The sequence below is a fragment of the Ctenopharyngodon idella genome, chromosome 18 (genome assembly GCF_019924925.1).
Source record: "Ctenopharyngodon idella isolate HZGC_01 chromosome 18, HZGC01, whole genome shotgun sequence".
Taxonomy (NCBI): domain Eukaryota; kingdom Metazoa; phylum Chordata; class Actinopteri; order Cypriniformes; family Xenocyprididae; genus Ctenopharyngodon; species Ctenopharyngodon idella.
Window position 1 is genome coordinate 8,363,943 of NC_067237.1, and position 27,242 is coordinate 8,391,184.

Genomic DNA, 27,242 nt, shown 5'->3' on the forward strand with positions numbered 1-27,242 from the left:
ATAAAATGACTGAGAATGCACCCAAAAGCAAACAAAAATGGAAATAAGTCGTTTGATGTTTTTTTCTTTGCATGATTTCAACTATCCTATAACAATATTATTGTATGGGGACATTGTCACAAGGTCTACATCTCAATAAGATCCAACTAAACAAATGCTTGATTTGTTTAGCATTGGTATGATAGTTTACCTTCTTAAATAAGAATAATTTCAGTGAATTCTGTCCTTCAGACTAAAATTCTAATCTCCCATTTTTATAAAAGCTTTTGGGTAACAACTGAGCATAATGAACTGTGTTCTCAGGAGGATGAGATTGCTTTTTCCTCCATAAATGTGAGGTAATGGGGATAATGTCACAGTTTTATTGGGGCAAAGTGTCCTATAAAGTATTTAAACATTGTTATTTTATTACAAATTCTTTCTAAAACTTCCAAACAAATATGTTGGATTTATTTTAAGTTAAATTTTGTGTACACTCTTGGTATTTCATGAATGATTTTTGTGTTTCATAATTGTTTAATGTTTGCTGAAAAGCCTATAATAGTCTATTTTTAGCTGGTTCCCATGCTGACATCTTAGACCATTTGGCATTTAGTGTCATAAAAGGTCAGTGTGTTCAATGAACTGTATCTTTTTCCTGGGCAACACATTTTCAATAACTTTAATGCTTGTGTCTATACAAATATTGACAATCAAAATAAACATACCCTGAGAAATATTAAGTGAAGTTTAAAGTTTGCCTATAAAATCATTATATTTACATCTTTTATTTATTTATTTATCCCTTCCTCCTTCCCTCCCTCCCTCCCTCCCTCACAGCAAACTCATGTAGGCTATACATCTCAAAACGATAAAACGGTGGATTAAACAAAGCAGGTCAAATCTCTCATTTGCATTTCAATCTGCATTGTCATGAATCTCTTCTTTTCAGACATGCTGCGTTTTCTCTTATCTGCTCTTCTTAGCGCTCATCGGTCGTTTACTGCCCCGCAGCATGAATGAATGTGAGATGCGCGCGTGACGCAGGTGCTTTAGACTGACGCACATGGGCGGATGTGACCGTGCCGTCCTCCTCCTCCATCCATGAGCTGCTGGAGTCAGGGCCCGTTATACACGAGGAGCTCCCATCAGCTTATCCGCTGTTAATTATAGTCAGCGACCTGGTTTCAGCACTGCAGGGACTCAACAGCTCCCGCAGAACTAAAGCCTTTGCGCTTATAGAAGAGAGGCGCTGAGAGCGCGCGGCATCCAGCCAACACAAGCGCGCTCCACAAATCCAAAGCAACGACGAGTTCATCTTCACAGAAGACAACACAGATAAAGAAGAGAAAACAAAAATTTCGAAACTACACGACAATTCGGAAAGCAGTTGAAGGATGGCGTCAAAAAGCGCAGGGTTTGTGGTTGTCCTTGTTGTAATATCGCAGATCAGCGCGTTTCCCACACCTGCCGGACCCGACGGTGAGTTAGGCTACTGAATAACCAAAAAGCCTATAGTCCAATACATCTGTCCAGTTGCTATATTATGCAATATGGAATATTTGACTTATTTGACGATTACTCTGATTGAACGAAACATTTATACATGACGTGTAATAAAACTAAAAACTGCTACAAATATAAATAAATATAGCCTATAGGCTATAGATAAAATAATCAGAAAATATTTTGCTATTAAGGACAGTGTCCACGTGACGTATTAGCACATGTCTGGACTTCAAAGGGAATTTAGAGTAGCCTAAAAATTGAGTAAAAGAAATTATTTTATTTTCAACAATCATATTGTATTAAATTGTATTTTAAATATGTACAATTATAGGCTCTATATACGGATTATGTTGACCATATTAGCAATTGAAAAACTACTACTACTACTGACTACTAACTCCATAAAAAATGTGGAAATAAGGTGAAATGTTTTGGATGGTTTATTTTGTTGTTGTTTTCACCATTTTTTGCATAGGAAGCTCTGTGTTTTCAAAGGCCTTTAATCTTTTGTCCCGCAATCCGATTATTCGGTGGCAGCTTCTCTCGGACAGTTTGGACTGCAACTGAATGCATCAAAGATCTCAACAACTATAGCCAGAGTAAAGAACATGTATATCAATAATATTTTTACTTTAGGGTAAAAATAAACTTCTGTAATGTAGAGTGTTTTGATTCCATCAAAATCATCCTCAATTCACAGATTTTTTAAAAATAATAAATTGTTGTTACAATGTCTGTACATTGTAGTTACAATGTAATAACCAATCAATAGTAATCTGAGCTTGATACTGTAGTGATACTGCAGATCTTCTCTTCTCATCGTTCCTCCTGGTCAATGTATTAAAAGGATAGTTCACCAAAAAAAGAAAAAATCTTTAAGCATTTACTCACCCTCATGTCATTCCAGCCCTGTATGACTTTCTTTCTTCTGCAGAACACAAAAAGATATTAAGTTTTGAGTGAAGTATACCTTCTGCGATTGGTGATCTTTGCCTTTATTGAAAGCTTGTGTTTCTTTCCTGATCCAGATAAGAGCATGTACAACCGAGAGCTGACTGAGGAGAAGCCATTAGAACAGCAGGTGTGATTTCAGAAATACTAACTTATTATTAATTACTATTACTATGTTATATGAAAGACACAGATGAATATATCTACATTTAGCATCAGGCTAAACTACTGTTTGCTAGAAAACATGACAATAGAAGACATTTTATGCATAAAGTTCAAAAGAAAAATAGATTAAAAAATAAAAAGCAAGAGTCAAGATTTTGTTTTTATTGTTTTATTTTTCAACAGATTGCAGAAGCCGACAGCATCAGGAAGACAGGTGAGATATAATCTTATGGGGACAAAGTGATTCATAGTGATCAATAGCTCACAAGTGCTTGCTGTTCATCCATGCAGAACCCAAGCCAACACCACCAGCTGAGGCAGAATCAAACTCCGATGACGATGACATCACCTTCCTCAAGTCTCTGGCTGAGAAGTCCAAAGAGTCAAACAATGAGACTCCCATCTCAGATTCTGAGGATGAGCGATACGGTACTGATGAGGCCGACTCTACTAAGAACAGAAGACTGGCTGATGACTATGACTCTACTAAAAGTGGAATGGACTACAAATACCAAGGTAACAACTAAAATGACCATACTAACAAAGTTTATTCGGCATAGCATACTATGTAATATGTGTACAGTGCACACAGTATGTTGATTGTACACACATATTCTATATGCATGGATTAGACGGATGACCTACTAAATTTGCCAAAGAGGACACTATCTGTGGATCAATGTATCCCACAATACAATGTGCTTGCTCTTTTCAGTGTAACAAATAAACCAGATTTTTTGCAAGTATTTTATTTATACCCATTTTGATTATTTAATCAAACTAACAAAATTCAAGACATTTATAAAGGTAAATAAAAAAATATCACCACATTTCTAGTTATAATACCTACTTTTTCTACATACTTAAAAAAGACAATAGGCAGTATGCAGTGTTTACTATGTTGATATTCCATTTTGAGCATTGCTTTTGTCTTATAGTCTTAACTGTTTTATGTGAGGAAATTTTGCATTCTAAATTGTAAAATATCCAACCTCAAGAAAACGTAAAATGTCTATGAACATTTTGACACTGTCCTCCTCCAAAAAAGACCCTATAGGTCGTTTTTTCAAGCACCTTATTATGACCTATATTTACGTTTTAAAGTCATGTGCCCTCTAGCTGGCGTAAAAATAATGACAGTGTTGTGTTATGTCTGTCGTCATGAAATCAAAAAAAGCGTGTTCATTTAAATGCAATGTGTGGACTTTTTACACAGTCCCTTTTGTCCTATTTCCATTTAGCAAAACTCATTTTTTTTATAAAATGACTACACCTACCCCAACCCTAAACCTACCCTTACAATAATGCAAATACAGTATTTATGAGCACATGCGTTCCCTGGGATCGAACCAACGATTGCATGATTGCATATTGTTGTTTATTGCAATGCTTTACCAATTGATCTACGCGAAACCTGAAATAAGGGTACAATGCAAAAAATTAAAATGAAAGTGTCCTGTTGTCGATAGAGGCGCAACTTTAGTAAACGCTTCTATGGGTCGTATTTCAGGGAAGTGACAAACAACCCATATGGGCGTATTGGTTGGAGGACATGTTGAACATTTTTGTTTTGTTGTTGTTGTTGTTCTTGTTTTGACCTGTCAAAAGCCATATTATCTCCCACTTTGAAAATGCTAATCCTTCCCTGTGACTGTATGTGATCCTAAATACAGGAACAGGTGGCAGACACCATAGGTCAATCAGAAGGTATTTTGTAGAGAGAGAGAGAGATAGAGGCAGGGGATTATCCCTCCTCAGGCTGCTGTACTGGATGTTTTATAGCATTAAACCTCACAGTCTCCTACAACGGGGCAGTCAGACTAAATATAGTTTTCATATTAAAAGCCTTCTAACCTAGCATAATAGCTCAAAGAGGTCATGTCATAATTTTAACATTTTCCCAACCTATTGTTGCTCAAAGTTTCTTGCACCAAAATCATCTGTGATTTATTTTTAAAGTCGATTTTTACTTTATGATTTTCACTTTATCTTCTTCCTTCAATAACAATCTCTTTGCAAAGCCACAATTATATTGTGACTTATTGTGATTGTTACATTGTGATTTGTAATTTCATTCAAATCCACCCTAAATTGTAGTTCAAACTGTTAAGATCACACGCAAATGATTGAGGATATTGTTAAAAATAAATTGAGCTGCTCATTTCTCATTTCATTTCGTGTTTAGGAATAACAGTATCTGTTCTATGTGGTTCTTATTACCTCACCGACACTGGGTCGACCATGTTTCTGAACACTGATTAGATGTTGTACATGTGGGAAGTCATGTGTTAATTTATTAAATTTGTACCCTATGACAGTCGTTTAATAAAGGCACTCTGACCACCTGAGGCCTCTGACTCTCTGTCAGAATTAGCATCAGATGTTTGATTAGTTTCACGTTTCAGGCAGATGGTGAGTTTACTGGAAGCGTGTAAGTCGATCTCTGTGGTAGATAATGGCAGATAACAGAGTGGGAGGTGTTTTTGTGTGATTTCACTGGGTTACAGGAATTGTAACAGACAGACAAGAATTGCTGGCAGATTCCAGCTCCAATATTCAGATCTCTGTTTCACATGTTCTCCTCCTACTTAGTCTCGCTTTTTAAGAGCTTTGAGTTTTTTGGCTTCTGATAAAATAATTCCATTGTTTCAAATACAACACACTGAAAAATAAACCTATGGACCATGCAACTTTCATTGGGATTTGTCTAACGTTATTAATTTTCAACCCGCATTGTATTGTTACAATGTCAATAGTATATGTTAATTAAGTCAACATCATTGTGACTAAAAGTTTGCTAAGAAGTATTTCCTACTAAAGCAAGGCGGTTTTTGACTCTGATCAAGCCTATCCAAGCAGCCTTGGACATGCCCAGTGCATTATGGGTGTTGAAATTTTCCTTCCTTTTTCTCTGTTTTCTCTAGTCAGGAAGCACCAATTCAAATTCAAATGACATGGAAGCTAATCTATTGCCAGAATCTGTTAATAGATATTAGCTATTTATCATCTAAAAGACACACTCTCACTTCTTGACATAAAGGTTGAATGTGCGAGTGTTATGTAATATTATATAGCATATGGATGCATTCCCTTTAGCTCATTCAAACTTTATAAAATATCAGCTTATGAAAGGTTATTAATAAGCAAGGTATAGTCAGCCGGTAATTATTGTGAAATAAACCTGATAAGGACCCAGAGGTGAAACGATTATTTAATAAATGAACATTAAATTATTTATTGAATAATTAAAGTTTAACTGAGAGTTTAGTATGTGAGAAAAAGAGAGTACAGTACAGTTATGTAAGAAACTGGCTGCCTGGGGCATTATTATTATCGTCTTTAATCTTAAAGAATTAGAACGGTTATTAAAACTTTATTGTTATACTTATCCTTATGGTTTTTATCCTTGGTGTGAACAGTGATATGAAATATTTTCATGTGTTCGGTTTCAGATGATCCTGAAAGCTTTCGTCAGCTGGACGGGACTCCGCTAACAGCTCAGGATATCGTCCAGAAAATCGCCAACAAAATCTACGAAGAGGATGACAGAGGAGTGTTTGACAGAATTGTTTCTAAACTGCTCAAGCTGGGCCTAGTAAGTAATTCAAATTGTGGCATGAGCAGTGATTCTAATGACTACCATATTGATGAACCATGCAATAAACATCATACATAATGTATTAATTGCTCTAGGGGAACATATTCCAGTTTATCCAGCTGAATTGCATGGAAAATAGATTGTCATACAATAATCCCTATGTGAATTGTTTGTTCTAGCAGATGTTGTGTTCTTTTGTTTGCCCTTCAGATCACAGACAGTCAGGCAGAGACACTAGAGTATGAAGTTGCAGAAGCCCTGCAGGATCTGATCACCAAAAATGCCAAAGAAAACATGATTGGAGACCTCAGTATGGAGTACCCCGTGAATGCAGCTAAAGACACACAGAGCAATATGGTGCGAGTGCGTGACTGTGTGTCTGTAATGTTTCTACTAACTACGTGTTTATCTAGAATTTATTTTTAAAAATTGCTGTTTCTCTGTTTGCTTGGATTCTTCTCCTAAGGACGAGGAAGACAGGCCCAGCCGACGATATGAGGAAGAGGATGAAAGTGATAATGATGGTGGCGATGATGATAATGGTGGTGATGAAGAACAGGAGGAGGAGAGTAGAGATGACACAGTGAGGGCAGATGATTCATGGGACGCCGAGAGTGACGGGAATGACAGAAATGAACTGAACCCTGAAGACGGACTGCAGGACCTTCAGTTCTTCCCCAACTTCTACAGACTCCTCAAGAGCCTTGACTCAGGTAGCAAACCATAACAAACAATACAACACAATATAGTTCAACACAACAAAATACAACATACAATATAACATAATACACACAATAAAACAGAGTACAACACACCACAGTAGAGGGTCACTGTGATTTTGTGAAATGTCAGCATATTTTTTGATCCTGGAACAACATTCCTGTCCAAAAATTTAGTTCTAACCCTATCTCTACCCCTAAACCTAACCCTACCCATAAGTTATCCCTAAAATCAGAGGAAAATGATAGGTGAATAACACTGATGTAGAAGCACCTAACCCTGGTTGTAAGCCTAACTGGACGTAAACTGTAAACTTGTCCCTCAAATCTTGATTGGTTGATTGGAATGTAGTTCCAGGATCAACAAAGACATTGATCCAGGAACATGTTGCACTTGGTGTCACACAGTACAACACAAACCAAATAAAACACACAACATTACAGAAACAAACCACCCCTTGTGAAAAAGAAGTGTGCATAATTGTGTTACATAAAGATGTACTTAAGTCCTACTTAAAGTGATAGTTCACCCAAAAATGAAAATTCTGTCATCATTTACTCACCCTCAGGTTGTTCCAAACCTGTATAAATTTCTTTTGTTCTTTTGAACACAAAGGAAGATATTTTGAAGAATGTGGGAAACTGAACAGTTCTGTGGCACCATTGACTTCCATAGTATTTTTCTTGCCTATATCGAAGTCAATGGTGCCATAAGGTCTGTAACATCACCATGTGGTTAAACACATTTCCTGTGGTCTCAGCTGTCCCCTTCTTCAGCAAGCACCACATTAATCCAGATTAAAGTTTCGTTTCATCGCTTAATCTATCACATCCTTCTCCTCTCACTTTACAGAGCAAGATAAAGAGGAGAGAGAAACCCTGATCACCATCATGAAGACCTTGATCGACTTTGTGAAGATGATGGTCAAATATGGAACCATCACACCTGAAGAAGGAGTGTCTTATCTGGGTAAGACCAAAATACTCTGTCCACCTTATTTATGATGCATTTTTGAAGAAGCAGTTCTTAATTTGAATTTGCAAGGCTTTTGGTGTCCAAGAAAAAAAAAACAGTCTGTTATGCTGCTTGATATTGTAAACTGGATTTGTTATATTTTTTAATTCATTATCGTAATCATAAACACACAGGTTAGTAGTGCAGATAGTTTTACCATTTACTGCACATTGTTATTCTTCTAGTTATTTACCTATAGCAGCTAATGAATCAGAAGTCTCACACATTTGCAGGAAATAGCTTACTTTCACATTGAAAAATAAGGTAAATAATGAAGTCCAGTTGGCGGCCATCTTGGTAGTTTCTGAAAGAAGCTTCATGTTATTATCCCCTGGTTTCACAGACAAGGCTTAAAGGCCCCGATATACTTACGCCGACATTCTTTTTCGTTCTTCGTTTAGGGGTAAAATGAAGTTCGAAATATGTAAGCAGCAATATACTGTTATCGAACATCTGACGCCACCCACACTGCTGAGAGCGGCAGTTAGATGAATATGTAAATATGTGCTGTGTGCTTTCCTCTCAGTAACAAAATAAACACAACAAAAACAGCATTTTTTATAGAAAGCATAAGAAAAGCCTCTGACCGTAATAACATGGGTATGTTAGCACGAGCTCTGCAAATTAGCACTTCAGTAAAGTCATGTCACGTTTATTTATATGGCATTTTATTCAGTAGATTGCTTAAAAGCAAGCAGCTTTACAGTATCAAACATGAAAAACAGTTTAAGTGCCTCATTTCATCACATGCACAACTTCATTTTGTACTATAAAGCGACTATCCAGTGTGTTCATGTTTTCAACCGCGGAGATCTTACCTCAACGAACTCAACAGATGAAATGAGTCAGAGAACTCTTCTCTGACTCATGTGAAAGAAGGCGGAGCCTCAGCGCACATCTCCTATTATGTTATCATCACGAACCAATGGTAGTATGAAGGTGTTTTGCAGCCGTTTCGAACTCCCAAAACAAATTTGATGATTTTGTTCGAAATTACGTCACATCAGTTCGTTCTTCGATTTCGTTTGGAGTATATCGGGGCCTTAAGCCTAGTCCCAGACTAAAATATATGTTTGAGCTGTTTTAACTGAAAGCAACTTGTTTTGTCTCAAGATGCACACCAGTAATGTTTTTTTTTTCTATGGCATGTTTATAAATGCTACTTAAAGGGTTAGTTCACCCAAAAATGAAAATAATGTCATTTATTACTCACCCTCATGCTGTTTTACACCCATAAGACCTTCATTCATCTTCGGAACACAAATTAAGGTATTTTGATTAAATCCGATGGCTCAGTGAGGCCTGCATTCAAAGCAATGACATTTCCTCTCTCAAGATCCATAAAGGTACTAAAAACATATTTAAAACAGTTCATGTGAGTTCAGTGGTTCTACTTTAATATTATAAAGCGACAAGAATACTTTTTGTGTGCCAAAAAAAGAAAATAACGACTTTTCCACAATATAGTGATGGGGCGATTTCAAAACACTGCTTCGGAGCTTTACGAATCGAATCAGTGATTCGGATCGCCTATCAAACGGCTAAACTGCTGAAATCACATGACTTTTTTGCGCTCCGAGTCACTGATTCAATTTGTAAAGCTCCGAAGCAGTGTAGTAACTAACCAACTAACCAAGGTCCGAAGCAGTTTAGTTTAGTAACCAATTTGACCTTTGTTAGGTCAAATTAGGCTAAACCATTTCATGTTGATCTAGTTCATGTGTATGTGAGCAACACATTTTTTTTTTAACTGAAAGGCTTTTTTAAAGCCTCCATACTTAGTGTTGCGATATCTCTGGTTCATTTTTTTGCAAGTGAGTACCCTCATTTTGTACTGTGTCCTAACCAAGCACATGTGACAAAACTGTCTCTTCAATATAAATCATAGAGTATTTTGTCTGCTTTACTTTAGCTGTGTTAAACAACAAATATGTTCTGACTGGCTGTTATTGTGTCACATTACACAGTATTTTCTCATTCCGTGAGGATAGCTGTAAATACTTGTATCGGTTTGTCATGTCTAGTTAGGACATGCTTTATGTGTGTGTGGGCAGTAAGGAATCCCTGAGATAAGCTTAATGTGACTGAATGCTTTTGTGTGCATCAGCGTCTTGAAACAAAGCTTTGTCCAGCCTGAAAGAGAGACAGAGAGAGAGAGAAGCAGCAGCTGTATTTTGACTTGCTTCTAATGTTTATTGTTTTTCCTCAATCAAATCAGAATATAGAGCAGATAGTTGAAGCAGATTTTTGCAGATGCCGTATCAGTGTTTGCAGTGTGTACAATCATACAACAGCATGGACGGCACTTTCTTTTAAAAAATGATGGGGACAGTGTTGGTGGAATTACTTGTGTGTTTGGTGAAGTTTATGACATGATGAAAAGATGAAGGCTTAGCTCATGAATATTAATTGCCACTTTTGTTTCCTCCACTAATGACAACCACAACAACCACTCAACAAACATTTACTGCAATGGTCTCAAACTCAGTTCCTGGAGGGCCATGCCCTGCAGAGTTTAGCTCCAACCCTAATTAAACACACTTGATCCAGCTCATCAAATTAACTTTTTGAGTTATCTTTCTGCACTGACTCAGTTGAGTTGCATTTACTTAGAATATTAATTTGATTTGACAAATTTGGTGATTTGAACTTATAAAGGTTAGTTGGAATATCTTAATGAAAGTGAGTAACTGAGTCAGTGCAAAAAGATAACTCAAAAAAGTTGAGTGAACATGGAAGATTCTAGTAGTCCTGAAGACCTTGATTAGCTGGATCAGGTGTGTTTAATTAGGGTTGGAGCTAAACTCTGCCAAATTTTGACTGCTTTATATGGCGAACAGATTGAATTTAGGCTTTTATTCGCATATAAACATTGATCAGCGAACATAAACAGAAGCTCAACCACACATGAGAGAACAAACCTCACTGGTTCTTACGGCAGCTTAAACAAACGAAAATGAACCTCATTGGTTCTTGCACGTCAAGTGAACATGCTTGAGCCTCCGTTTACCATACCTGATGTGTGCGTTGATGAATGTTTATATGTGTATAAAAGCCTAAATTAAATATGTTAACGTGGACTGTCAATGGAGGGACAGAAATTTCTCAGATTTTTCTTCATTTGTGTTCTGAAGATGATCAAAAGTCTTACGGTTTTGGAACGACATGAGAGTGAGTAATTAATGACAGAATTTTTTTATTTTTTTTTGGGTGAACTAACCCTTTAAGATTTTTAAGTACAATACAAGTACACATTCAGTATTTTTAATGGCAGATTTTTAATAATTAATTGTAAGGGAAAATTTTTCCCTGTCATTAATATGACTCATATGCATTTGTTTGATTGACACTGGATCTGTGCTAATGTACAGTATTAAGTCCCTTTTGTTAAGGATGGATTGATCCAGTTGTGTTGCCTGTGGGTCAGGTGACACGCATATCAATAATGAATGCAGAACGTCAGTCTGTGTCTGTATATGAGTAAAGACAATATCAACATTCTACCTTCATGCTACCTTCACAGTTTTGTAAAGAAGGCCTAATCGAACAGAAGAAAATTATAGCTAGGTCAAGTTAACTTATAGAATTCTATAGATGTAAATGAGAGACCAGAGAATTTATTGTCATTATTTTTACATTTCCATTTACTCCAACAGCAAAAGGTTAAATAAATAAAGTATCTGGTTAAACTAGATTCCAGAATTTTGAAAAGAAATAGTGTGCAAAAAAATTAATTTGAATAAATTTGTATTTGTATTTTATTAACTTGGCAATGATTCCAAAATGTTTTAACTTTGTAACTAATCATAACTGATCAGTGGTGTTTTGATTGGACACAAATGATGTGCAGTACATCTCATGCCCTTATATGTTCAAGACATCTGCTCAAGCAAACAGCATCCTGTTTCATTCATCCAGTGTTCTCTCTTTTGTTCTCTCTCTCTCTCTCTTTCATTCTGTGTAATTAATTCTGTGTTTCTCTAACGAGATGGTCGCGGTCGTTCTGATAGAACACAGATAACAATTTGGAATTCTCCATTGCGTAATAATGGGGTTACTCTGGCAACCTGCACCACAGGATGACAGTGCTGTAAAGATCAAATGGAATGGCAGGGAGTGTTGCCAGGATACAGCTGGTTATTGATCTGCTGTGGTTTAAACATGAGATGAGGCTCTTATCATTGTGCCCTAATGTATGTGTTTGTCTATGGCAAACAGCTCCAAGACACAAAAGTGTGTACAGGACACATAATGAGCAGGGTACACGCACAGCTGCATACGGACTGTTGGAAGCAGCTCTCAGTTGTCAAATATAATTCTGATCAGTTAAAAAACATACACTCTTTGACCTCTGAGAAAGAACAAATAGACATTTACTTGTTTACTGACTTTGACTAAAGTGTTCTGTTTATTATTTTTGAATGTGTCATGATTAATTATAATATAAAAAAGTAAAAATGTACCGTAAAAATAACAGTTCGTTGGTTAACTGTAAGTACCATATGGTGAAAGCTGTATTTTTTACTCTCTAAAAAGACAATGCATGTAATTTTACTGTAATTTTTAGTTTGAAAGTAGATATTTAATTGACAAAAATGATCAAGGCAATATACCATTATAATAAAATATTGTTAAAATTATGTTTTTTTTATTTGTAAAACATTTTTTTGTGGGTAAAGTGGCATTTCCAGAATTTCCTTTGAACATTTGTTCACTCTTTACTCAAAAAAACAAAACAAAAAACAAAACAAAAAACAGTCTACTACAGTTCACTAATAATCTAATGAGAGCTAGATAACATGTAGTTGCAAAGTTACTTATAGTTAGAATGTCTAAAGTGGACAAATCGAAATATAGTGTCACCATTAATATTATACAGTTATAAAAATTGGTAACTCTTTACAATAAGGTTTCATTTGTTAACATTAGTTAACTACATTAGTTAACATGAACTAACCATGTCAAATACATTTATTAATCTTAGTTAATCTTAATTTCAACATTTACTTATACATTACTCAAATCAAGTTGTATCTGTTAATATTATATTTAATGGACCTTAACATCACCTAACAATGAAAAGTTGTATTTTTATTAACTAGCGTTAATAAAGATGAATAAATACTGTAGCAAATGTATTGATCATTGTTAGTTAATGCATTAACTAGTTAATGTTAACTACACCATGTGCAGAATTATTAGGCAAGTTGATTTTCTGATCATATTTTTTTTCCAAGCACATTTTACCAATTCCAAACCACATCAATCTTCATAACTACTATTATGTTTGTATTTAATCATTTATAAGTGATAGATAATTGTTCATGAAGGCTGGAAATGAAAAACACCTTATATTCAAGTGTGCATAATTATTAGGCAGATTTTCTTTTACAGATCAAAAAGGGTTTATAGGTTTTATAGACAGACAGATTGAGAGTGACTCTTGAAAAACCAGCACCACGTCCTCTTGTACCACTGTTTGAAGAATTTATCTTCCAGAATCTGGCAGCAAGTTTTGTGAGTTCATTTTTAGTCCATCTCCTACCCTGAAAGTCCATCTTGCAGAGATGGACTAAAAATTAACTTTCAAAACTTGCTCCCAGATTCTGGAAGATAAATTCTTCAAACAGTGGTACAAGAGGATCTGGTGCTGGTCCTTCAAGAGTCACTCTCAATCTGAAAAAAAAAAAAAATAAATAAATAATAAAAAAATATTAATGTATTTTACAACACTTCAGCTTTTGATTCTTATTAAGTGGGGGTCATTTTTTAGGATTCTTTACCTAACCTAAGTCTCTGAGATCCTGACACCTTGCACTTCTGGAGACTCCAGGTAGGTTGCAGTTCTAGAAAATGGTGGCTCTGGAGACTAAAGGGTTCCTGATGGTTTCACACTTAATTCTTCACCTTAATTCTTTTGCAGTTAACGTGTCTTTTCTTCTCCACCTGTTTTTTGTCTGACCCTGCTGACAGAATGAGCTTTTCACTGTCCAATGGTCATGCCTTAACTTTGCAATTTCTAGTATTGCGTCCTTCTCATGGGCATTTAATAATTTTTGACTTTTCAATCTGAGTTAAATCTCTTTTTTGGCTCATTTTATCTGTAAAAGAAAACCTGCCTAATACTTATGCACACCTGAATATAAGGCATTTTTCACTTCCAGCCTTCATGAACAATTACATATTACTTGTAAATGATTAATCACAACATTAATAGTAGTTATTAAGATTGATGTGGTTTGGAATTGGTAAAATGTGCTTGGAAAAAAATATGATCAGAAAATCAACTTGCCTAATAATTCTGTACACAGTGTAATTGACCCTTCGCCGGGAGTTTGATTGACAAGTGATCTAACCAGTCATAACGCTGAATCCGCCATTTTGTCAGACAAAGCAGTCAGAAGTTAGAAGATTAACCTCGGTGGACTTGAACTTGAAAAACGGTGTGTACTGGCGTCTTTCCGCGTTTGAAACAACATTCCTTCTCATGTTTATTCATGTTTATTTGATGCTATAAATTAACTAGTAGGAAGAGATGATCTGTTCACGAGCCGCTTGAGCTGAGGCGCTACAGCAATCTGTTATGACACATTAAAGAGGCACAAAATGGTTTTTATTGTTCGAATTTGTTAAAAAATTACACATTTTGAGAGCTATTTTTCACTCTGTGTGGCGTGACAGCGCCATGGCTTGTCGGACAAAGCAACAGTAACTAAGGGGGGGCGGGTCTTTGCGAAAGGTTAATTGGACCTTATTGTAGCATGTTACCGGAAAAATACAGTCTACAGAATGCTTACAACATCATCACGGTATTTATAAATATTATGTTTTTCACACAGAAAATCTGGATGCAATGATTGCCCTGCAGACCAAGAACAAGCTGGGCAAATCTCTGGTTCCTCTCAGCATTACGCCCCCTACAGGTAAATCATCGCTTAACTCTGACCCACCACCACACCTCAAACCAGCCCAGGTCACAACACTGCAAACTGCAAGTCATTCACTGCAGATTCTGCTCAGGAAGACTTTGGCATCACTATACTCTTTTCCCTCCCTTCGTTCCAGGAAAAGCATTGGATGATGATGACAACACCAAAACAGAAGCTGCCAAAATGCAGAAGGAGTATGAATCCCTAAAAGACTCAACCAAAGACATCCAGACTGCTGCAGAGATCAGTGAGTATATACAAGGATCCTATATCATCTTCACCAGCATGTTTAATGTTTTCAGATCATATTAAAAGCCTCTCATGTTCTGCTGGTGTAATTGAGCTGTTAACTGGGCTCTCTGCAGGCTAACAGATACACTGATAAGCCTGTATTAAATACAAAACTAGTCTGCAATTCCACAGGAAACATACAGCCAGACTGCAGTATGTGTGTTATAGAGATACAGAGAGAGAGAGATTCAGTCCCATAGGGAGACTCTGCAGCAGCCCAACAGATTGAGGGCATCGCTGTAACACTCAGAGTGAACTGACAGTAATGAATGAAATTATGAGGCCATGTTAAGGGAGTCTTTTATTGATTCCTTGAAATGTACCGCACATTATTGTTAAAAGCTATGATAATCACTATTACCCAAGAGCCATTTAGAGCACACCCATTATACATTAATGTTGCTTTAATGTCAGAATTACCACATTTATGAGATGACAGCTCAGAACTGACGGAAATGATTTGTTGCTATGGAAATCTTTTATAACATGATGATCTGTGTACAAATTTGTATTGGATGACTGCAAAAATATGTCTATTCTAAAAGCACCATTAATTCATCTCTATATTCTCTTGCAAAATATTGAACAAGGCAGACGAGTTATAATAAAAAGTAAGAAGAACAACAAGAAGAATGTTTTCATTTTCTTCTGTCACTGGCCAAAATTCCAACCTTGAAATCAGGATTGTCAGTGTCATACATGTGAAAATGGGCTGATAATTGAGCAAATTTCTAACCTTGCTCAGAGGAAAATAGGAATCATCACTTTGTGGCTGTTTTTCTGGTGATTATGGGACATAATAATAATAATAGTAATTTCTGTCTGTCAGGTCATCCTGGGAAATCTGAGAGTTATCTTGATGCAATCAGGAAGAACATTGAATGGCTGAAAAAACACAACAAGGAAGGCAACAAAGAAGGTAAATGTTCATCAAATACTACATATTTTACAGCTGCTGAAATGGACAGAGAATGTGCTGTATTTGCTCTTTATTTAATCATGACTCAAGCCAGCAGGATATGTGGAGTGCCTTTCATTTTAATGTTTTAAAGGGTTAGTTCACCCAAAAATGAAAATTGTCATTAATTACTCACCCTTATGTTGTTCCACACCCGTAAGACCTTCGTTCATCTTCGGAACACAAATTAAGATATTTTTGATAAAATCCGATGGCTCATGAGGCCTGCATTGAGAGCAAGTTAATTTAGACTTTCAAACGCCCAGAAAGGAACTAAAGATATATTTAAAACAGTTGATGTGACTACAGTGGTTCAACTTTAATGTTATGAAGCGACGCGAATACTTTGTGCGCCAAAAAAAAAAAAAAAAAAACGACTTTATTCAACAATATATAGTGAAGGGCGATTTCTAAACACTGCTTCATGAAGTTTTGAAGCTTTATGAATTTTTTGTTTCGAATCAGTGGTTCGGAGCATGTATCAAACGATCTCAAACTGCCAAAGTCACGTGATTTCAGTAAACGAGGCTTTGTTGATCATAAGTGTTTTTGAAATTTCAATGGTTCACGTGACTTTGGCAGTTTGATACACGCTCCGAACCACTGATTCAAAACAAAAGATTAGTAAAGCTTCGAAGCTTCATGAAGCAGTGTTTTGAAATTGCCCTTCACTAGATATTGTTGAATAAAGTCGTTATTTTGTTTGTTATTTGTTGTTTTGTTACTTGCTCTCAATGCAGGCCTCATGAGCCATCGGATTTTATCAAAAATATCTTAATTTGTGTTCTGAAGATGAACAAAGGTCTTATGGGTGTGGAACGACAAGAGGGTAAGACAGTAATTAAAGACAGAATTTTCATTTTTGGGTGAACTAACCCTTTAACGCACATACTCTGTCCATTTTGTTTGTAATATTATTCAGATTAAACTGCATTAGGGCAGAAATTTTCTGCAGATTTCTGCATACTAATTAGACAGTGGTCAAATTAGTGTAATGTAGGCCAGCAGCCTATATGCATAATGCAATTTAAAGATGTCAGGCTATTGCTAGATTTTGGAAATAACAAAATGACACTATTACATAGTTCTGGCATGAAACTCTAGATGGTGCAGGCTGATAGATCTAACTCATTCGGTAGCAATCACGTCATTACCTACATAGCACAGCTGATTGGTTGTTGTTGCATCAGCGGCCAATGAGCTGCGGTTCAACATTCAAACATATACCAACAGTGTTTGCTGTTAGCAGTATGCAGCGCACTTTCAGAAACCCTCCACCCTCCCCAGCTCCACCTGTATAGATCTGTTATGTTACATGTGCAGCAGCAGCAATGTCTGTGAATGTTTTGGTAGTAGAAATCTCGGTACTTGCTCTGAAGCAGCAGCAGCATAGCAGATCTATTCCGCTAAAACCAAATACATTAACATTGCCATATCCATTCCCATGCCAATCTCTATTACCATACCAATCTCCCGAGAGTTGTCATGACAGAACTATATATCCTGTACTGCTAGTGAACATTCTGGTAATCTGTGTTTAACTGGTAAACAGCCTTTTCTCTCTCTTAGAGCTGTCAAAGTGTTACCCCTAACCCAAGGTTACATAGAAACATGGAGAAGAACAGTCAAATTAAAGACTCTTTTTCTCCCCTTAATTTGCAATTAAAATAAGCGTGGGTGAGAGCGCTCATGAATATGCGTTGGTTTGATGAGCTTGGCTCTGTTACAGCGCTGTAAGTCTGCTGTGTTTTGGACAAAAGATCTGTGTATTCCTCTCTTTATACCTGCCAGCATGAGACTGAGTGACTGTCTGTGTTCTTCAGGCATCATCTGCTCAGCTCAGAAAATAAGAGAGTGTTTTGAGATGAGAACTGTTGTTCTATTGTTCATATTCCAAACAGATTCATTAGAAGCAGCATGTTACCGTCTAGACGGGTGAATTGTGTCCAGGTCATATTCATCACAAAAGAAAAGAGAAAATTATTCTGCATAAAGCAAATGAAGCATATTTTTATCTCTCATACTCATTGCTGTATTTTTTGTTTGTTTGTTTGTTTGTTTGTTTTGTTTTTATTTTGTTTTTATTTATCAGAATACATTAAAGAAAGTAAAACCAATAATTCAATGATGTATAAACACTTTACCTTAATTTAAATACATTAATAAGAATGAAACTTTTTAAAGTCTTTAAAGGGGACTTCTTTTTTACATTTTCAACATTCTTTAGTGTGTAATGTTGCTGTTGGAGCATGAAAAAGGTCAGCAAAGTTACAAAGCACAAAGTCCACTCCAAAAAAAGTTATTGTCTCAACAAAGAGGTTACAGTTTTCCTCGTTTAAATAATATGCATATGTGGGGGGAAAAAAAAGAAAAAAAAAAGAGGATGAGGCCTGGTTGACTTGGATAGTAGTGTGTCAAAACTCGTTGTTATGGTAAGGGCCATGACATTTCGAAACACGCCCGAAACGGTTGACCAATCACAGCACACCGGTCCAGCCGACCAATCAGAGCACATTGTGCCTTTCGAAAGGAGGGACAAAGTATGTACTGTTTTTGTGAAGAAAAAGTACATACTTTTGAGTATGCAGCAGAAGAGTAGGTAAGCTTTGGGATGTACATAACTGCGTCTTTAACAGACAACTCTGTCACTTAGTTACGCAACCTGTCACTGTTAAAACTGCCCTGTCAATCATCTTGTCACAGTTAAAATCCTCCACATTCAATTTAATTCAATTTCCTACCTTTTCGGAGAGAAATGTAGTAGCACGGTAACTCTCCTCATGTTTGCATAATGACGCATTTAAAAGTTAATGACCAAACGCATCTTTATAAAAGTTCACAGTTCTGTTGCAGATGAAATATAATGTGAATAACATTGAATAAATATCTTTCGTCAGGTTAGATACTTATTATTAATCACTCAAACCCCTTTAACTTAACTAAACTGCTCTGTTTAACCGTCGGTCTCGCACACCCGTCATGTTTGTAGTTTTTTTTTAACACTTTTTATTCATGTTTGTAGTTCTAACTGAATCCTCGTCCAATGCACAATGGGTTGTGGGTAATGTTAGCCATTAGACTGTGCATGGATCTGCACTTCAGATTCCAATAGAAAAAAGTAGACCATCTGGGTATCTTTGGAATACTCATTTCAACATACTACAATTTGGGACGCACTAATTCTAATTTCGTATACTATTTAGGATGGATAGTATGCAAATTGGGACACACCATCAGTCTCAGATGTCGCCCACGTACTGTTGGCTGAACGCCTGATGCATATGGCACATAAAATTGGAAACACTTCAGGAGTTTTGAAGTCGTTATTTTGATGGTTGAATTCTACAGGATATCCGGTAGACCGCGTTTTTTTTTTTTTTTTTTTTTTTTTTTTTCAGTCCACCTGGAAACAAAGCTGCTGAAATCCCTTAATGGAACAAGAGGGGCTGAAGGGCTTTGCTAATGTGTGTGCCTGAAGTCTTTGTCCACTGATTCTATGGGAAAGTAAATTAACAGTGGCATGCATTGCATGGGAATCTGGAGAATGATTGTAAGATAGGCATGTGTGACAAAGACATAGAAAAAAAAGAAATAGAGAGGAAGAATGTTTTGTTTTGCTTATAAAGAATGTGGGTTGCTACATTTTTCTGTTAGTCCAGTTTCTCTTCAGAGCCTTTTGTTCAGTTCTTTGAACTGATAAACTCACACTACAGTGCAATTACAGTAATGCGTTTACAGTGGAGGTCTGCCAGAACTTTACAGCTCACAGTTTTGTTAAAGCTCTTATAATAAATCTTTCAAATAATTGAGTTATTTGAGTTTTAAAGTTGTCTGATGCATCTATTTTAAACCCAGAACACAAACAGATCTTAAACATTACAACTAAAATAAAAATATCCAAAATTAGGGTTTATTGTTTACATGACAATGATGTAGGCTACTAAAAACTGAAAAGTTTTTCCTTTCCTTTTTTTCGTGTACAGACAACAGCGTTTTCAAAATGATCCACGTTCACAAGGATCCACGAAAATGACGAAAAACGCTGTATTATGTATGCCGGGCCAGTAGTTGGCGATGTCACTTTGTAAAGAAACACTACACGACTATAGACTGAACATGCACATGATGTCAACATTTTCACAAATTTGTGTTATTGTTGTTTACATGGAGACGATAACGCTATAATTTTCAAAAACTTGCACTTTGAAACCCAATTTTATTAGCTTGCATTTTCAGGACCTCACGTGCCGTTGTCATGTAAATGAACGGCCAAAACGCATAAAAAGTTTTCAGTTTTTAGTTGAAAATGGTGTAAATGGGCCCCTTAAACGTACGTTTTTGGTGCTTGTTCTGATTATTTTGCTGTACTGTTCAAATATTTGGGGTCAGTAAGAAGTCTCTTATGCTCACCAAGGCTGTATTTATTTGATTAAGCCACTCCACATTAAACATCAGTGATAACTCAGACGACACCAGACAAAGAACTGAGAGAAACTGAGGGCTTATACATAGAGAAGTTAATCAACGAAAAGAGGAACAGGTGCGAAACTCAGTCAGAAACCATAGCAGCAAGTAATGAACGAGAACTATCCTAAACAATTTACTGTCACTTTTGACCAATTTAATGCATCCTTGCTGAACACAAGTTTTAATTTCTTTCAAATAAATAAAGTACTGATCGCCCAGCCATGTTCATGTCACTTTAATACATCTCTTCTATCATACCAGAGACGGCACCAGCGGAGCACTGAAGAATAAAATATGAATACGAAGTATGAAAGTAACAAAAGGGGGCGATGACGTAACACAAAGTATCCTCAGCTTGAAAAGCTTATGTGTCTCATTCACATACGGATCGTAAAGTATGGAAGCTTGTTTCTGCCACGGAATAAATAAAATTAAAAGATATTTGTGACTTTTTATCTCACAATTCTGACTTTTTTTCTCACAATTGTGAGATATAAACTCGCAATTGCGTGATATAAACTCGAGAAAAAAAGTCAGAATTGCGAGGAAAAAAGTCAGAAAAGAAATTCAGAATTATAGCAAGATATAGATAGAAATATATATCGAGAGGCCTATAAACTCACAATTCTGACTTTTTTTCTCACAATTACAAGTTTATATCTCGCAATTCTGACTTTTTTTCACACAATTACGTGTTTATATCTCGCAATTCTGACTTTTTTCTCACAATTACGAGTTTATATCTCGCAATTCTTTTTTTTTCTTCACAATTACGAGTTTATATCTCGCAATTTTGACTTTTTTTCTCACAATTACGAGTTTATATCTCGCAATTCTGACTTTTTTTCTCACAATTACGAGTTTATATCTCGCAATTCTGACTTTTTTTTCTCACAATTACAAGTTTATATCTCACAATTCTGACTTTTTTTTCTCACAATTACGTGTTTATATCTCGCAATTCTGACTTTTTTTCTTCACAATTACGAGTTTATATCTCGCAATTCTGACTTTTTTTCTCATAATTACGAGTTTATATCTCGCAATTCTGACTTTTTTTCTTCACAATTACGAGTTTATATCTCGCAATTCTGACTTTTTTTCTCACAATTACAAGTTTATATCTCGCAATTCTGACTTTTTTTCTTCACAATTACGAGTTTATATCTCACAATTCTGACTTTTTTTCTCACAATTACGTGTTTATATCTCGCAATTCTGACTTTTTTTTCTTCACAATTACGAGTTTATATCTCACAATTCTAATTTTTTCTCACAATTACGAGTTTATATCTCGCAATTCTGACTTTTTTTCTCACAATTACGAGTTTATATCTCACAATTCTAATTTTTTCTCACAATTACGAGTTTATATCTCTCAATTCTGACTTTTTTTTCTTCACAATTACGAGTTTATATCTCACAATTCTAATTTTTTCTCACAATTACGAGTTTATATCTCGCAATTCTGACTTTTTTTCTTCACAATTACGAGTTTATATCTCACAATTCTAATTTTTTCTCACAATTACGAGTTTATATCTCGCAATTCTGACTTTTTTTCTCACAATTACGAGTTTATATCTCGCAATTCTGACTTTTTTTCTTCACAATTACGAGTTTATATCTCGCAATTCTGACTTTTTTTTCACACAATTACGAGTTTATATCTCACAATTCTGACTTTATTTCTCACAATTACGAGTTTATATCTCACAATTCTAATTTTTTCTCACAATTACGAGTTTATATCTCACAATTCTGACTTTTTTTCTCACAATTACGTGTTTATGTCTTGCAATTCTGACTTTTTTTCTCACAATTACGAGTTTATATCTCGCAATTCTGACTTTTTTTCTCACAATAACGAGTTTATATCTCACAATTCTGACTTTTTTCTCTCACAATTACGAGTTTATATCTCGCAATTCTGACTTTTTTCCTCACAATTACAAGTTTATATCTCGCAATTCTACCTTTTTTCCTCACAATTCTGACTTCTTTTCTCAGAATTGTGAGATATATACTCGGTATTTCTTAGGAAAAAAGCATAATTGAGAGTTTTATATCTCACAATTCTGACTTTATAACAAGCATTTGCGACTTTTTCCTCGCAATTCTGATTTTATAGCTTGCAACTGCGAGTATATATCACACAGTTCTGAGAAAAAAGTTAGAATTGTGAGTTTTTATCATGAAATTCTGATTAAAAAAAAGTCAGAGTTGTGAGTTTTTATCACGAAATTCTGAGAAAAAAAAAGTCAGAATTGTGAGATAAAAAGTCACCATTACCTTTTTTATTCTTTATTCAGTGTCGGAAACAAGCTTCCATAGTAAAGAAACATGTCGCTACTACAGCTATTAAGCTAAACGCTACTGACCAAATACAGATGGCAGAGAACTGAATAATATTACAAAAAACAAAAAGGAAAATTGCCTAGGCTAACATTTAAAAACTCGACTCATCGATGTCCATGAATTAAACACTTTTTATACCACCTGAACTGCAACCTGTGACTAAACAATAACAATACAATGAAATAATCAACTATCAAGCCCTCTAAACATGAAAAAAATCAACAGATAAAATCATATCTTTAGCCTACTCAGTATAGCTGCATTCTTTGTGGCGCAGGAAGTTCAAATGTGTCAAATGTGCCAATCAAAATGTGACTCTGTGAAACTGACATATTAATGCTAAAAAGCCTATGCACTGGGCAATTGTGAATTTTTTTTATATTTAATTTTTTTTAAATAGTCTATTCTATTCCATCATTAAAATCTATTCACATTCATCGTAACTCAGGGGTCAGGATAGTCATACACACACATAGAGACTTTGTGAGAGTGTTTTAAATACAATATGAGTCATGGTCATTATGGCCGATGATACAGACATAGTCAGGAAGCATGTGAGGTCTGGAGGAAACTCCACTGCTCTGTTCGGTGTCCGTGAGGACTGACCAGTCTTATTCAGTTGTAATGGTCAGTGTAGGAAGAAACCACTGGTCTATAAATTTTGCCAGAGCCCACGCACACCAACATGCACAAACACACGCTCTGCTGATAGCCAGCATTTTCAGCCCACACAATGTACTCAAACACACTCGCACACATGCTGTGCCAAAACATGTGAATTTAGAAGTTCATTTATGCATATTTATTTACTTTCAGGCATTACTGTGATCTCTGACATCCAGTGTTAATAACAAGACAGAAATAATAACACATTTCAAGTATTTGTCTTTTTTCAAGGCTATAGCCTTCCAAATAGTCATTTAGCATGGAACATTACGTTATTTCAACCTACTCACAGATTTATGTAACCCATAACAATTCTCTACTGAAACATGTTTTGTGCCACCCTCAATAGATCCAAAATGTTAACAAAACTGAAGTTCAGTGCAAAAATGTGCAAAAACTAAAACATTACTAAAGCACTACACTTAACTAAAACATTACTACACTAAAATTTTGTAAGACTTTTTTTAATTAATGAATTTCAATTGTACAGTAAAATTCCATCAAGTTGAACTGAATAATCCTTACATATTATTCATATTAGAAATTAAGAATTTTAAATGAGTAAAAAACTAGCTTAAAGAGTTAGTTCACCCAAAAATGAAAATTATGTCATGTCGTTCCACACCCATAAGACCTTTGTTCATCTTCTGAACACAAGATATTTTTGATCAAATCCGATGGCTCAGTGAGGCCTCCATTGACAGCAAGATAATTAACACTTTCAGATGCCCAGAAAGCTACTAAAGACATTTAAAACAGTTCATGTGAGTACAGTGGTTCAACCTTAATGTTATGAAGTGACGAGAATACTTTTTGTGCACCAAAAAAACAAAATAACGACTTTATTCAACAATATCTAGTGATGGGCGATTTCAAAACACTGCTTCATGAAGCTTCGAAGCTTTATGAATCTTTTGTTTCGAATCAGTGGTTTGGAGTGTGTATCAAACTGCCAAAGTCACGTGATTTCAGTAAACGAGGCTTCGTTACATCATAAGTGTTTCGAAATTTCAATGGATCACCACTGGGGGGCGTGACTTTGGCAGTTTGATACATGCTCCGGACCACTGATTCGAAACAAAAGATTCAGCTTTGTTGTCGTTGAGCAACCGAAACACGTGCTGTAAAAGCTCCACCCTCCTCTGGAAAGGGGGCCGGAAGCAGCAGCTCATTTGCATTTAAAGGGACACACACAGAAATGCTGTGTTTTTGCTCACAGCCAAAGAGGGGCAGATATGACAAGTTATAATAAATGATCTGTGAGGTATTTTGAGCTGAAACGTTACAGACACATTCTGGGGACACCAGAGACTTATATTACATCTTATGAAAAGGGGTATAATAGGTCCCCTTTAAGTTATTGGGGCACACAAAATGCCACCATTTCCTGAGTTCCTGTAGTGAAGTCCGTCTCCATGTGTAGGTCAGTGTCTGTGCTGATCAGGGTCTGTGTTCTTCTCTCTGTTTGCATCTCTAAGATTACGACCTCTCTAAGCTGAGGGACTTCATGGACCAGCAGGTGGATGCGTACATCGACAAAGGCATCCTTGAGAAGGACGAAGGTGATGTCATCAAGAGAATCTACGGAAGCCTGTAGGAAACAGTCCACATGTAATAGTGTAACAGCGATTCTACTAAATACTTCGACCGGGCATACTAACACAGATCCTAATGCTATAACTCCTAATAAATAAGATTTAGTCTGCAACTCAGACAGTATTTCCTTCTGAAGGCAATATCCTCTCTCAGTGCAGTCAGCAATAGGACGCAATCTAGTTCTAGACGAGCCACAAATCACATTTGAGTTGTAATTGTTCTTACGCATTAGGACAGATTAACAGCATTGGCTACCTAGAAGAATGAAATTCAGTGGATTTTCTGGTATGAATTGCATAGAAGCTTTGCACCTCTTTTGCAATAGACTTTTACAGCATTATAAGCATATAACATTCATTCATGTATGGTGTATAGCATTCTTTCCTCTTTTAATCTGATTTGATGAAGGAAATGAACCTGTATTATTGTTTTTCAGTCAACCAAAAAATCAGCTTTGACTGTCAGTGAATTGCTTTCTTCCTGTTGTTGTTTTTTCTCCCAGTCTCTAGGGGGGGGTCTTTATATCTTTATATCTTCCTTCTCTGTCTTATGTTTGGTTTTCTTGGTTTTGTTTCTCCACTATTCGACTCTGTATATTCCACATGCTACAGATTCACAAAAATCAAGTATTTTTAAATGTACATATTGTGATTTTTTCCAAAACTCTATTAAACATTGCCTTTCTTTAAATACGTAACTTGTGTGGTTGTCATTTTTTTAGGTGTTGATCCTCTTGGACTATAAATCAAATGACTGTAAAAATGAGATAGATAATTTAATGGGTGTAATCAGGGCCAAAGCTAAAGCGGGCAAAAAAAACAACAATGTAAAAGTAGACCAAGTCTGTGGGAAAACCACGGACTTGGCAACACTGGTATCTGGTGCCCTGGTGCGGGTTGTTACTGTTGTTCCCCCTCGGTTGAAATCACTGCAATCACTGTACCCTGTTGCCGGTTCACCACTGTTCCTTCCTTGGACCACTTTTGATAGATACTGACCACTGCAGACCAGGAACACCCCACAAGAGCTGCAGTTTTGGAGATGCTCTGACCCAGTTGTCTAGCCATCACACTCTTGCCCATTTTTCCTGCTTCTAACACATCAACTTCGAGGACAAAATGTTCACTTGCTACCTAATATATCCCACCCACTAACAGGTGCCGTGATGAAGAGATGATCAGTGTTATTCACTTCACCTGTCAGTGCTCATAATGTTATGCCTGATCGGTGTATATATAATGAACAATCTATGATATCTAAAATAATGTTTGTTCATAACTTTGAGAGAACCTTGCCAGAACATTAGCCAAAGTTCTGAGAACATTCCCTTTTTGCTGGGCATGTTGCGCTTTATACAAATTGAAAGCAGCTTAATAATAAACATGAAATGTTTCAAAATCCTTCAATTATTCTTCAAAAACAAATGCAGTCTCATCTGTAAAATAGCAATAGTGGCATTATTCAGCTCAATTTATTTCAGTTATTCAGTGAATTCTGATTCAGTTTAGTTCAGTAACAGTGTCAGTGTTGCAAAGTTCATCATGTATACAACAAACTCAATTTGACTATAAAGCAGCTCTAAACTAAAATACCAATGTCGTCATAATTTTGCTGTAAAGCTGTTGGGTAAAAAAGTGAGCACAATAAAACCACAATGGCCTAGGATACATTCCTAAATCAAACCCCTTGTGGTTCAGCAACTTCCTGCTAATGCACTCGCATTGATGTAAACTAGCCTTGCTGACAAGCTCAGGTAAGGGCAAAGTGCACAAGATATAGTACATTCAACGCCCTTAGACAGCGATATCGCTTATTTATAAGTCGGATCAGTCTACAAACACGGTGAGTCATGTCATCCTCTCCCAGCATTGCTACCTGTTCCATTTGCCACATGTTTACCATAGCTCTCTCTGTCAGCGACGAGGGATTTACATGTCATAAATGTAGGGAAATAGTCAGGCTGACAGAGAGAATCTCAGAATTAGAGACACGCATCCAAACTTTAATCGAGGATAGTAAGAATGCAAGGGCTTCAGATACT

At 36.1% G+C, this 27,242-nt stretch overlaps 1 protein-coding gene across 1 annotated transcript; it reads left to right on the plus strand.

The window, feature by feature from the left end:
• Nucleotides 1-1,063: 1,063 nt before the first annotated feature.
• scg3 (secretogranin III) lies at nt 1,064-25,898 on the plus strand. The gene is made up of 12 exons (XM_051870637.1): nt 1,064-1,461; nt 2,517-2,569; nt 2,788-2,818; nt 2,896-3,120; nt 6,057-6,199; nt 6,413-6,559; nt 6,669-6,915; nt 7,775-7,891; nt 14,776-14,859; nt 15,002-15,112; nt 15,986-16,075; nt 25,084-25,898. The coding sequence occupies exons 1-12, from the start codon at nt 1,377-1,379 to the stop codon at nt 25,200-25,202; spliced, it is 1,452 nt and encodes a 483-aa protein (XP_051726597.1). The 5' UTR covers nt 1,064-1,376; the 3' UTR covers nt 25,203-25,898.
• The last annotated feature ends 1,344 nt before the right edge of the window (nt 25,899-27,242 follow it).